General features: G+C 35.6%; 1 protein-coding gene across 1 annotated transcript in view; it reads right to left on the reverse strand.

The window, feature by feature from the left end:
* LOC107655960 (inactive N-acetylated-alpha-linked acidic dipeptidase-like protein 2) overlaps positions 1-15,298 on the reverse strand; it is a 153,967-nt gene that overhangs the window by 106,429 nt on the left and 32,240 nt on the right. Inside the window, exon 5 of the mRNA XM_016443595.1 lies at positions 8,131-8,269. Coding sequence (XP_016299081.1) covers positions 8,131-8,269 — 139 coding nt within the window. The remainder of the gene's footprint in view (positions 1-8,130; positions 8,270-15,298) is intronic.

A 15,298-nucleotide genomic window follows, 5' to 3' on the forward strand; every position in this document is an offset into this window, starting at 1 on the left:
AGACTCTAGGACCTTGGTTTCCAAATGAAGTACAAAACTTGCTCTCATCTGAAAAGAGGACTTTGGACCACTGGGCAACAGTCCAGTTCTTCTTCTCCTTAGCCCAGGTAAGACGCCTCTGACGTTGTCTGTGGTTCAGGAGTGGCTTAACAAGAGGAATACGACAACTGTAGCCAAATTCCTTGACACGTCTGTGTGTGGTGGCTCTTGATGCCTTGACCCCAGCCTCAGTCCATTCCTTGTGAAGTTCACTCAAATTCTTGAATCGATTTTCCTTGAAAATCCTCATAAGGCTGCGGTTCTCTCGGTTGGTTGTGCATCTTTTTCTTCCACACTTTTTCCTTCCACTCAACTTTCTGTTAACATGCTTGGATACAGCACTCTGTGAACAGCCAGCTTCTTTGGCAATGAATGTTTGTGGCTTACCCTCCTTGTGAAGGGTGTCAATGATTGTCTTCTGGACAACTGTCAGATCAGCAGTCTTCCCCATGATTGTGTAGCCTAGTGGACCAAACTGAGAGACCATTTTGAATGGTCACAGAAATTAAAAACTACTTGACGTGTTTGTAACTGTAAGAACAAAAGAATAATTCATTGGTGGAGCTTGAACGGCTGCTATCTGTATTACTTTTAGAAAAACTGACATTTTCATTATAAACACAAACACTTCTGTGTAATTAGTTTTTATATTAAAACACTGAATACTAATAAATCACTAAAATGTTTGACATCAAGTAGCGTATGTTAAAGAGGTTCATTAATAATGATATTAACCCTTGAGCTTTATGTTCTTTATGTTAACCCAACCCAAATGCTGCGTGTTTACAAATAATAATTCGACTTTCAAAATTACTTTTTTTTTGTATTCCACTCATCTCTTCCACAAGCACTTAACTCATCCAAACCCATAGGCACTTACAATAACAAAGGCATTTGTTGAAAGAGAGAGAGAGAGAGAGAGAGAGAGAGAGAGAGAGAGAGAGAGAGAGAGAGAGAGAACGGATAAAAAAAACTGTTCTCTCCTTCTCACTCATTTCACTGCTCTAGCTTGTGTAATCTAGTTTATATTTTAAACTGTACTGCAATATTGCTGGCGTTCATAACAGATTGATTGTGATACTCCCATTTGTAACATGTTTTGGATAAAAGCTTCTCTAAAATGAACATGTTTTGATGAATTGTAAAACACATGTACCGTACAAAAAAAAAAAAAAAAAAAAAAAAAAAAGAAAAGTTTAATACTGCATGCAAATGAATCAGAGCATGTGAGCATTCATTGCATTTATTCATGTTTTATACCTGGGGTCTCTAAGACCTCATATATACATAATGTAACATTTGCAATGTAGTATTTTTAAGCAAGGTTAAATTATGTTTATAACCAGTTCTCAAAAGTTCAGGAAAAATCATGAAAAAAATCTGATAGAAAAAATCTTATGCAAGTGTGTTTTTGAGCTAGTAAAAGGGGTCTTTAAAAGTCCAAACAGAACATTAGAGATATTTTTCTCTCATTACCAATATTTTGTTGTGTACCCTACAGCACATCTGCAGCACTACAGAATCGGGCCTTAAGTAAAGCCCTCGTTGTGTGTTAAATACAGCTCTTTGGATTTCATCACGTTGCTTTCTTGATGCAATAAAGGCAGACCTACATCCATCTGACAGGGGCTGCATTTCTGGCACGGTGGGGGTCCGAGCAACAGGACAAACCAAGCAGCCCTCCCACCCTTTGCAGATAAGATGGTCCTAGCCGGCCCAGGCAGGGGGCACCGCCGACCTTCTGAATGAGATAACAGGGAGCTTATGGCCTGCAGGGCTGCTGCCCGCCCATCCTCCATCAAAAACACATCTAAACCTCCAAAATGTCATTCTCATATTCCCAAATGCTGTGAGCGACAGTCTTTCATTTCCGTAGAAATCCTATAAAAACATTCTTTCTCAATAATATATATAATGTATAATAAATATATAATAAAAAGACTCAAATATGCATTACATCGGCGATGATGGGGGGACACACGGTTCAACATAAGACTGACATATTAATCACGCCAAATGGACAGAAGTGCCGCTACTGAGAAAATGTAGCCGGCAGAGTAATTTCCTCAACTTAAGGCCTTTGTGCACTTTGGCAAAGGCACTATTGCTCTCATACAAAGAGCTGAAGAAGTAGAAGCAACATTTCCATAATGTTATTGACCAAGTGCCACATTTCTGTCTGGAGTGCAATGCACCCTCTGTTTTATTTGCATGTCTATTAGCTGGAATACCAATCAAATGATAGCGATGGTAGAAAAGGCAATTTTCAGCCTGAGTGCATTCCAAATGCTCATTGGTTTAAGGGCAGAAAGTAAAGAGAACACATGAGGATCAACTCTTGAGATGCGGGAAAGGGCGTCACTGCTGTAAAGCATTCCTTTAATGAACGCTGCCTTAAAAAGCGCCTAGAGCCCAAGTAATCAAGCTACTCATCAAGTAAACGAACCACAATTTGAAGTATAATTATGATACAAAAAAGTTATTCAAATGCAATCATACATTACAGCGCTTTATTCTCATTCTGTTGTGATGCTCTGTGTCTTTTCTGGGGGAAAAGGGACCTAATAAGAGCAAAATAATGGATGGAAATGATAAAAAGTAGTATGAGTTAAGTTAAGGACTTAAGAAGGTGCTAGCGGTAACTTTAGTGAATAAAAAAAATCTAATTGTCAACAAATAGCAACAATTTCAAACAAATCAGCAAAACATTTTTATGACACAAACTCAGCTCTGACACTTTTGAATGTACAAACCTTTTGCAAACTAAACTGCTTGTAAAAGCATTCATAAAGAAGGAGCTTTTTAACCTTGAGCTATTACATAGAGTATAAATCAGATGGAAATGTGATTAAATATGTTCTGGTAAGTAAACATTTGTTTACTTTTAATATATGTAGGATTTATTAATTTTTTTGTTTGTTTGTTTTTCAAAGAAGCCTTTTATGCCCACTATGGCTAAATTCATTAAAACAAGCAATATCATGAAATACTAAAATTAATTCTATTTACCTCCAATACATTTTAAGTAGTCATTTATTTCTTTAATGGAAAAGCTGAATTGTAATTTAATGATTCTCTGATGAATAGAAAGTAAAAAAAAAAAAAAGAGTTTTGTAACAATATAAATGTCTTCACTGTCACTTTCGATCAATTTAATGCATCCTTGTATAATAAAAATATACTTTTTTCTTCAAATAAAATATTACTTTCACCAAACTTTAGTGTAATTTAAAAAGACAATAATAAAATGCTCTAGCTCTAAATTGTAATATGCTCCACTCATTAGTGCGCATTAGTGGTGAGGATTCTTAGTGATTATTTCTGACTGCATTATTACACCAGTAACTAGTGACAAGTCTAAGACAACTGTCTTTATGAGTCAATCATTGAATCATTCACTCAATCCTATTGGTTCAAAACACAGATTGATTCAGGCAGAGAACAAATAGACAACTATATTTTGGGGAATTATGCTGTCTCTCCAAGTAACCTTGTCGGTTTCTCTTCAAACAGATCAACTGCTCTTCATGTAGGACAGTGTTCATTGTTTACATCTATTAATTTTTTTTTTTTTACTCTTGGTGTGACTCCTGCATGAACAGAAGCAGTGGGAAATGACAACATGAAAAGAGAAAGAAAGAGGGCGTAAAACAGAGATACCCACAGGAGAAGTCAGACCGAGGGGAGAGATGGGACACATTGTGATGGTTTTGACTGACATTGCACAGAGGACGTTTCTCTTCCCAACAGCAGTGGTAAGCATTTCTTCATTAAGACTCCTACATGTGTCCCATAGCTGTAGTGTATTTAAATAAATATGCAAATTACTACATTTCTATTCAAAGGCTTCTTCTCACTTCAACAAGGTTTCGAAATAACCCAGGAGACACAATTCGTTCCATGTGAATAAAACCACCTGTCAGCAACTTGAAATTAACATGTAAAAAATGTTTGAAGTTCCCCACATATTTCAGATTTCTCTTCCTCAGATATGTGCCTGGCTTTAAAGGTTAACAAAATTATGTAATCGAAAAAGCAACGAGCCAGCAGAGCAGAAGGCTGATAAAGAAAGCGATGCTTTTTTATGCCAATGCTCCGTTTATGTCCTCCAGCACCTTATTGACTCATGTCCCAACCAGGAGGATGGGAGAATTTATCCATAAATAAATAAGATAGAGTCATGGCTCAATAAAACCACACAACACTTGTTCTCCAGAGGCCACAATTCAGGTACCCAAGCATTTCCTCTGATTGAATCAGTGCACTTGGCCTTCTCTTTTAGTTGTAGAGACAAATTTTTCCACGTGAGCCTTAAAGGCATCATGTTATTTGTTTCATTTCATTCACAAATCATAAGTAAACAAGATCCTGGAATGATTCCTGACGTCTAAAGGCATGTGCACACCGTTTATTTTGTACATCTCGATTGTTGTTTGTCAGACTGTATGCTGTGACCAAGGCCATCACTACAATTCATCGATGCTAGTAAGCTATACACTCTCAGAAAAAAATAAATAAATACAAATTATGTCACTCAGAACCATTTCAAAATGTACTAATATGTACTTTTAAAGTACTAATTCTAAAAAATAAATAAATAAAGTACTAATTATAACTAACTAAGTAATCATCTTTTTGTGTGTAATGTCTGGTTTATTTAAATAAATAATAATAATAATAGTTCCCTTTCATGGGAACTTCGAACTGCGTCCTCTAGGGGTCGCTATGGGGAACGCCTCGTCGTGACCAGTGTCTGAAGCATACATTGAGAATACTTATATTTTATTTCTGCTTTATATAAATGAACAAACAAATTGTAATAGTTTTTGTTAGCAATTTACAAACACTGCGATAAGCTTAAGTTATACTGAACTCGGAATATTCCTTTAACATTATATATCATTATATATATAATATAATAATATATACCACTATATATCATTATATATAGATCAGAACAGGAGTGAGAAATGAAAGTGCATTTGTGATAAATCAACAAGCAAAACTATCAATCAAGTGTCTATCATTCAAAACGTCTGACTTGCTAATTTGTGCAGATGCATCTCATTCATTCCAAAGTAATTATTATTTGAAATGGGGCTAAAATTATATTATCTAGCAGAGGAATAAGCAAGCATGTGTTATCAAAGATGTCTGCTTAGATTTAACTTAATCTGTCTCAGTAGGTAGTATGTCAGTACAACAAGGAGATTTTAAATTAAAATGCAAACAACACAACCATTACTGTACAGCTGATAAATAAAACTAAACAAAGAATAGGAGGAGCTCTCACAAACAAAACTTCCACCACACTTTATCAACTAGGTCTGATTGATGCATATTTATAAGTAGGGGGGCTTGAATGACCATTTTTCATAATTCATTTATATTGGAAAAACCAAGAAAAAAATATTTCAGAACAAATATTGGTAACACTTTATTTCGATAGTCCACTTTAGACATTATATTAACAGTAAGTAACTTTGCAACTACATGTCAACTAGCAGTTCGTAGAGTATTAGTAGACTGTCTGCTTAATATCTTCTAACACTTTCTTTGTCAACTTATTCTACTAACCCTAAACCTACCCTAACAGTCTACTCTGAGAGTTAGTAGACATCTAGTTGCAAATTAATGAGAATTAGTTGACATGTAGTTGACATGTAGTTACAAAGTTACTTATAGTTAATAGAATGTCTAAAGTGGACTATCGAAATAAAGTGTAACCCAAATATTTTGTCAACATCTAAATCAATAGCACACCCCTCTCTGTTTTTGAAATCCTTGTTTTTGATTAAACAATGTCATAAATTCACATCTACAGCATGTCATATAATAAGCACACATGTGCACATTGCTCATGTGACCTTATATCATGGATCATAAAGACAGCATAAAAATAACTAGAGTCTGACCTCTGGTATTCGGTGTATGGGTTCACCAGACCACATTGCATATATTCTCTCATTGCCAAACAAAACCGTTCCAAGGACAATAGTCTTGCTAAATAATTCATGCTCCCCTGAACCACCACAGAGTATTCGGCAACTTCACCATGCACTCGTTTCCTGCCAAGCGCTCTTGCTGAAGAGAAAACAGGCACGAAACATCTGCTAAGGCATCTGTTTGCAGGCCCCATCGTGCCCTGACTCCGCGGCCTGCTGTAAGCCCATGCTATCACTCCAGTAATGACACGTCCCAGTGATCCTGCACTGCAGAGAGCCAGGGTCAGCCAGGGCTGCACTGAGGTCTTCTGTCATGGGCAGCACTCTTAAATACAGTAGTTTTGGTTTCAGCACCACGGACAGCAGCGCTGATGCACATACTGTACACTGCTGACTTTCAGCACTATGGACAGCAAACAATACATGCTTCAGACTTACATGATGCTATAGTCATCAGTAGATGCTTAAATAGAGCACAACATTAAATCTAATTTATTTTAAACACTGTAGGACAAGGTGTTAGGGAAACATAGGGTGCTTCTCAAGCTGAAGGCTGCCTCCTAAGTCAGGGTGCATCCTTCCTAGTCCAGTCCTTCTGAGGCTTCAAGGCTACACTGTTAAAATATTAAGAATAGTAATACAATTTTTAAAAAAGGAAAATATACTGGTAATATTTTACCAGGACATTATCCAGTAATTTTTCGGACATTTCATTTAACCCTAAAGCACAACGCAATGAAGTACAAAATTCAAAATGCAAGAAAAACACCTGCAAAAAAATAAATATGGAAAATTCCCTTCCTTTTAATACAGTATTGTACCCTATTTTTACAGACTTTGTAGAGTCCCGCTCAGCATTAAACGCTACAATGAGATGGTCTAGTAAGTGCCCATGGATACAGTCATGGTAAGAAGAAAATACTATTCAAATTCTAATTTAACTAATATTTTATATGAAAAATATTTATATTAAGTGACTTTATTAATGTAGTAGAGGTAATGGCAACTGTCTATGATCTCCCAGGGGTTTACATTATGCACAATTTAACATTACATAATTAATTTACAACAAAACAAAAGAAAACATAATGCCATCAGACTGTAAACATAATGAAAACATAATGCCATCATCTCCAAAATAATTTTTTGTCTTGCATTACATAACAAAATTGAATGAGCTCAGTGCTGATTTATTTTCAACCAATTATTTTTTCGAGAATTAGAAAGTCTGCAAAGGACTATGGATAATAAAAGGATACAAAAGACACATCTTATGCATCCTGCAAAACAGGCTGAATGAAGGATGCGAAACCGAAGACTGCCTTCAAAGGATCCTTCAAATTGAGATGTCCTTGTGCAGTGCTGGTCTGGGGGGCCTTCAGGACAGGTTTAAAAAAACCCATGCTGTAGGACATTTGATTACAGAACCATAGACAGCAGCACACATACAGCTGAATCTCGGCACCATGGACAGCATACACTGTAGGCTTTATAATTGCATGATGCTACAGCAAATAGTAGATATTTAAATACAGCCAGCATAACTTCTTTAAACTGTAAGACATTTAATTTTAGCATCACGGACAGCTGCACACACATACAGTAGCTGACTTTCAGCACCATGGACAGAGCATAATATAAGTTTTAGACTTGCACGATGGAAAACTGCCATCAATGGATCCTTTTTTATTTTAATATGCATTCACTTTAAGTTAGTCTAGATTTCATAATGCAAGTTATGTTATTTTCTTTCATCATTAAAAATAATAGTCTGAAATGGAATGCGTTTAATAATGAGCGAAGAGGTAGTTTAAGTACGCAGGCATCATAGATGTCCAAAAGCAGTAATTATCTTCCTCTCACTCACTGTTGCCTAATGTGACTTCTTTTTTGTTGTGAAAATTATCAGCATAATTGCAAGCATTTGCCTTGAAAGTAAAGCCAAACCATCTGAGACCTAAAGATATGCTTTTTTTGTTTTATAATAATTATAATTACATTCATGTTCATCAAGTCATTGCAGAAACTCTTTTTATTTATTATTTTCTTTTTCTTTTCTCAATATAGGGAGTTTTTGATGAAAGTATAAAATGTTAATACAATCTTAATAAGGCTACAGTGCCCTGGTGTAAGCGCAGATACTTACCAGTACTGGCGTCTTCTCGAAAAAACGGGTTCCCACCTGGGTTCAGGGTTACCCCAAATGTCTTATTCCCAAATGGGGCATCACATGGATCCACATAGAGAAGACAGCCACCAAACCCCACCTCTGCCAGGAGAGAGAGCTGTGAAGAGATGACAGAGATGAAATACAAGACATACTACTGTTCAAAAGTTTGATGTCAGTAATTTTTTTTTAAAAAGTAGTCTCTTATGCTCAACATTTATTGGATCAAAGCTACAAAACGTTTTTAGACAGACAGACAGACAGAGAGACAGACAGACAGACTGTGTGAGTATCTGAGTGTGTTTGGCATAACAGCCGAGAGCCCTGGGCAGCTCTTCTCACGAGAGCTTTCAACAGCTCTGCCTAATTAGCCAAACCACCAGTGCCCGTGCCCCCTCAGATTTTTGAGCCAAGCGGATTTTGAATGCAGCTTCCAAAAGACAAAAAATAGCCAAATAATATTTTTTTTATATTTCATACACTCACACTGGCATTATTAGAACGTGCAGTTCTAATAATGCTGCTAAATTCAAATCATCGTTCGCGCTTTGGCTGGCGCTGAGCCAGACACGTTTTTACAGCTGCACATTGTAACGAAAACACACACGATTCTGTTAAGCTTATGAATGCAATGACCAATCAGAGGCGTTCAGATCAGCCATTGCGGAAATGTTTTATTCAGTGCACGCGTTCGCTGAAGGAATTCTGCTCTCTGATGATTCTCTCATCAGAAACAACAAAGTGCAGATATACATACGATGGAAGTATATTTATTTCACTGTGTAAACAGCTTCAGTGATTATGAGTTTTTGATAGTGCTTAAAATGTTCTTTGCTTTCTGTACAATGAAAGTGTTATAATTAGTAAATTACAATGTTTCAGATTAATTCATTAAATACAAAGTCAGTCATATTAAAAATATTTTATGGTATGACACCCATATCTGGTAGGCTACTTAAGTAAAAAGACGGGTTTTTATGCGTTGTTAATAGATTACACTATTAGGCTACTTTGCCCATTGGCCATTATCAACTAACATAATATATAAAGGTGCAAAATGCATCTACTTACACATATTTGAGAATCAAGATATTTTAAATAAAAAGGTAAAAATAAATAAAACATAAGCCTATATCAGTTATACTTATATACACTTATAAGTTATACGTTATAAGTTATACATATACACTTATACACTTATAGTTACACATATATATATATATACATATATATATATATATATATATATATGACTGTTGTGTGTCATGACAAGCATGACGAGCAACCCCCCCCCTTCACTCGTGCCCACTCCAAAAAAAACAGTGCATGACGCCCCTGGAGTATCTATCACAGCAACTTAACTTGTCATGGATGGAGGAAAATTAATGTCTCTTTTATATAGTTACAAAAACCACAATATATCACTATATACTTCAGTGAACTTGGTGTTTCATAGATTATTATTATTATTTTTTTTTTTTTGTGATGCTTGTGTATCCACTGTTAGCAGACAAATGAAAAACAAGCAAGAGTGAAAAGTGTGTCTAAAGACAGTTTATTTTCTAAAAGTCCACAGGGCCGAAAGTACCCATAGCTGAAAAAACACCCACATAAAAATCAATGATCTCAAAGTAGAGCAAATAATTCCCAACTTGACTGAATTTGAACTACACACTCACTTCTCCAGGGGTAAAGAATAAGGATGTTGCCGCCTTACATGGCAGTAGACATTTATATCATCTGAGTCACTGTTCAAAGGTCCCTGTTTGCCTTGAACATCTAGTCAACAATCTTGCTGCGACCACTAATGGCAGCGTATACCATATGCACAGCAGCACATAATTTATGCTGATGCTGCCAGTTATGTCAGCAGTTAGACTGTGTGTCAAACAGATGGGCACATTTGGTGTGAAGGCAAATGCACCACTGGATGTTGTGCAAATGAAACTCCCTAGCACCTGACATCCATATGAGAAGCCAACCAGAAGCCGCTCCCCATGCACAATAAAGATAAACAGACTTGTATTAGGCTTGGAAATCTTTTTCTTTTCAATACGGGAGTTGTTCACAGATAGCAATCAACACCTTGTAGGTATTTCGGTTGCTTGGAAGCGTCAGCCGGTGTTGCCACCGTGGATCAAGCCTCTTGCTAAATGCCAACAAGAGCCAACAACTTGTCCTTCAACGGGAATACAAAGGAGCACAACTAAACACACAGCTCTTGACATTTACTTACAGTCTCCAATACACACGCCGGCTCATAGAGGATGAGAGGAAATGCATCGCTTAGCCAATAATCTTCCTGCTACTAATTTTTAAATTACTTTTGTAGGAGTGCCGTTATTAAATGCACTGACATTAAATCTGCTCATGTTCATTTGTTCCATTATTGCTCTTCACAAATTTCATATGAAAATGAATCATTAATTACTTCAACCGAAACTAATTCTTAGAGATACTCAAAATCACATACAATAACGAATGGGATTTTTCTAACTTTTAAAGAACTAAAAGTTGAACAGCTACTACAATTTTCCAAGCATGACAGCAGTCTTATTTTCATATATATATTTATGCATTTTTTTTTGCACAAGTTATTGTTTAAAGCTGTTGGCCTATTTGGGATTTTTCATTCACTCAAAAACCCGCATTTTTATGTGCCAGAAAAGTGCTTGTCCTACTTATATCTACATGTACTTTCCAACCTTCCTTCAAGAGCTAATTTTGAGGGTGACATTAGCGTTATTTCAGAAAAAGACATTCTGTTCATATCTGTTGATTTACTCAGGGGAGACATTTACAAGAATACAGTAAATGTGTATACTCCTAAAATATTTTCCATTTCAGCACCTTCAGGGCAGGACAGGAACTGTCGTGCACCCTAGGGAAATCTGCTGGTGAAAGTAAGGAAAACAGAAAAGCAAATAGAACGACACCAACAGAACTGAGACAGCCACTTTGGAAAAAACTGTTCTCTGCTACATGTACCCTTGTTCATTATATTATGTTAATGACACACATACACTATCATTCAAAGAGAACAGCCTATTTAGATGCTACCCATGATTTTGAGACTATATTCTAAGGTTAAGGCTTGAATTGAATATTAAAAGGCTTTTGGAGTTACCTGAAATATTGTTATACTACGCTGTTTGTTATGAATGTTGCTTGCTGCCAAGCATAACATCATAAGCCATGACTCTTATTTTACTGTGAAGAGAGAGACACAAAAAAAGCCCATACACCTTTTAAAAAACCTATAAAAGTGTTTCTACCAAAACTGAGATGAATGCTGCAAGTCAAATTTGCTTTATTATCTTCATTTGGACTGTGTGAGAGCGAGCCATGCCAGCACAGGAATGTGCATGGTGACAGAGATGGTAGGATTAAGGTCTCGGATCAAGAGTGCCATCATTCTCTGAGCTAATTGTCTGAGGAGGAGCAGTCAAAACGCTTGATCCTCACAGACTGAGCATAAGCACTCACTTTAAAGAAAATCAATAACTTTTCCCAAACAAATGACACTGAGTGCCTGGTAATGAGGACTGAGGGCTAGAATTCCAATCAGGAGTCTAGTGCTCCCAAAGGTCACTATATTACCTGCATCAGTCATACCAATGGAATATATGCTGATGAAATGCACATGTGCAAACTCTTTCAGGAACTCTTTCATGAATTTTGTTGTTTAATTATATGGTCTGTAGGAGACAAGATACTGTAGCTAGTACTTTTCTCATGACCCAGTCATGGACACTTAAAGTATTGCATTTCTACACTAACAGAAGTCAACAGGAAATGACTGATGTAATATCAAAAGGCTTTTATCTGATTTCTGCTTCTAAATGTTCTTATTTGTGCATCCTTGAAGATTGAAGGCACATTTGTGAGTGATATTGTAGTGCTAGTTTTACTTTATCTTAGTGCTGCGTTCGACACAATAGATCATGACATACTCATAGATCGATTACAAAACTATACAGGTATGACAGCAACTTGTCTTTTGATAATCATATTTCCCATGTTACAAATCAGCATTCTTTCATCTTAGAAACATTGCCAAGTTACGAAATATGTTACCTGTTTCTGATGCAGAAAAGCTAGTTCATGCATTCATGACCATTGAGTACATCAGCAATGTGAAGACACTGTCCCAGATCTTACTGTGATGTAATCACAAAGCTACTGAATAGCTGAACTCTTATGAAATATGAAAACATGCTTCTACATTATAACCCATCTAGCTTTGTTTAATGATTTATTTATCATTTAGTAAAAGACATCCATTTCTTTGAGATTAAAAAGAATACATGCATGTTAAAGATGTTAGAAGGCAAATGTGACCTCTCTAATACTAAGGTACTACTTTTATTTTTGGTGGTGCTACCCTATGAAAGTAGCCTCTCTCCCATAATCTGACTGTCATCACTTACATTTATTAATTTAGCTGAAATCCACAACATTATCAATTATGTGAACTGAATAATTATCCCAAAAAAAAAAATTTGCGGAACATATACTCAACCTAAGGCCATCCAATATGTAGATGAATTTGTTTCATCATCACACCAGATAAAAAAAATAAATAAAATAGCATTACATCTCTTGCTCACCAACGGATCCTCTGCAGTGAATGGGTGCCATCATAATGAGGTTCCAAATATTGTGTATATTGTGCATATTTCTCTCCTGATTCAGATGAGAAGACTTTTTCCACTGGAGAAAGCAATATTTTCAAGGCGCTAACTGATTAACTGAAACCGTGTGAATTACTTGGATTATTGTGAAATTTTTATCAGTTTTTTATACTCCCATTCTGACAGCACCCATTCAACGCAGAGGATCCATTGGTGAACAAGTAATTTCTCACTATCATTTCTCAAAGTTTCTTTGAAGTTTCTCAAAATAATTTCTGATGAACAAACAAACTCATCATCATATTGCATGGCCTGAGGGTGAGTACATTTTCCTTAAAAAAAAAAAAAAAAAAAGAAGCCTTTTCTGAATAAAAAAAACTAATCAAAAACTGCATGTGTTATAGTTTTTACAGTTTTTTTGCTGAATAATCAAAAAGGTACACTCTTCTTTGAATAAAATATCCCAAAATAAATAAATACATAAAAAAGTGATACTGCTTTGCAGCAGCAATACGAAAATACAGTAAGTGTTTGCACAAAGTGAAATTCTTGTCATGTACTCACCCTCATGGCAATCCAAACCCATATGACTTTATTAACCAAGAAACACAAGGATTAGGGATGAGAGGATGGTGATTGGAACTGAAGCTCCAAAAAGCACATAAACTACCATAATTAACTCATCTGTGCAACGTGTTCCAAGTCATTTAATTGATTTGTGTCTAAAATAGGATGAAATTCAAATCTGTATTCACTCAATGTTTAAATTTAAATTCTGGCACACACTATATGCAACAATGTGTTTGCACAATGTGCAATAGTGTGTGTGCACTCAACACCAAATAAGCACATGAAAGCAGGGAAGAAATGAAACTATACACAAACCACATTGGTCCTTGCATGTATAATCAACACAGAATGAAAATTAATGAGATCTGAGAACAAGACATTTACGAAACCTACTTTGAGAATCCCTGCTTGAATGCGCAGTAATCATGTATTAGGTTTGAAAATGATTCAAACATTCTAGAGATACTATGAAAAACAAAGACAACAAAACCAACAGGTGTCTTTCCTCAAGTCACCAAATTATAGGATATCAACTGTGCTTTACCCACTAATAAATACCAATTACAATGATCATATTACTCTAATGAAAATATTACTCTAATGACACAAAAACCTAAGTTTGAAGTAATTATCTTGATCAAGGTTTGCAGAGATGGTTTACATTGGTAAAATATATGACTTGAGCTGTACCATAATTGTTATGCATTAATCACATATAATGATTTCCCAAACAGCTGCCAGTGACTTAATTAGATGAAATAACTTGCTTAAAACTCTTGTCATGATTAAATGCAACTTTAATAATCACGGTTATTTGTTGGTCTAATGAGACTCTTTGAAGGGATAAAATGCATCCACTTACAATTTTGATTGTATTAATCATTTAAGTTAATTCCTTTGCCCTTAACAGTTCAGTGATTCTTTTGTCAGATAGATAAATAGCTGGGTAAAAAATATAGATATCTCGATATTAATCGATTCTCATTTTTACGGAACGATATTGATTCTTAAATCCCAAGAATTGATTAGTCTAGCCTGTTTTCAGTTAATGGACGGAACACTGAAGGGCACTTCCCATCCAATAAATTGCAATAAGCATTGTACTTTGGTACTTTTAATATGAAACAAAGTCTCAGATTTTAAATTATGTCCATTGTATTGCAGTATTTAAACAATAAATGCCGTTTTGGCGCTGTTTAATGTGGAGTGACAGATCGCTGTAGCGCCTCAGTTCAACAGACGCAGCAGCGCGAGGCGCACGTGAACTGATCAGCTCCTCCACATTAATACCAGTTTCAGCACAAAATAAACATGACTAAACATCCAAAGGTAAGTTAAAAGAAAGAGTACAACTTTACAATCCGTATCCTGTCTCTTGTAATCGCTCAATCATTGTTTCAGCCGCGTCAATATAACGGCTTGTAAACAATGTCACGTAACATCACATTTACCGGAGAAAAACATATTCGGTGACCATAAACTCATTAATCAGATAGAAAAATAAACTGTAGAGAGGGGCATTTTGCTAAATATATGCACCATATAACATATTCATTAAAAACTGTTCTTCGATGTTTAATTTATGTTTGAATAAATCCATCAAGTTTTTATGACAGCCACCATTGTTTATATATATAAAAAAATGAATGGAAGTAGAAATATTATGTAATTGTAACTTTATTATTTTAAAACTTCATTAAGTGTAATTTTAACAAATCAGTTCGTTTTAACCTTCAATATTATAGTAATGTAGTACCAACTGACTCTCATGTATATTTTAGTTGAGAGATTTTTTTTCCTTGAGAAAATGTGGCATGTGCTGTACCTGATATATATCCAAAATAATCAATATGGAATCGAATCGAATTGAATTGTGAATCGAATCGCAAGCTTGTGAATGAGAATCGAATCGTGAAATTTGTGTCAAAACCCAGCCCTATAAA

Source organism: Sinocyclocheilus anshuiensis, unplaced genomic scaffold, assembly GCF_001515605.1.
Source record: "Sinocyclocheilus anshuiensis isolate Anshui unplaced genomic scaffold, SAMN03320099.WGS_v1.1 scaffold51, whole genome shotgun sequence".
NCBI classification, from domain to species: Eukaryota; Metazoa; Chordata; class Actinopteri; order Cypriniformes; family Cyprinidae; genus Sinocyclocheilus; species Sinocyclocheilus anshuiensis.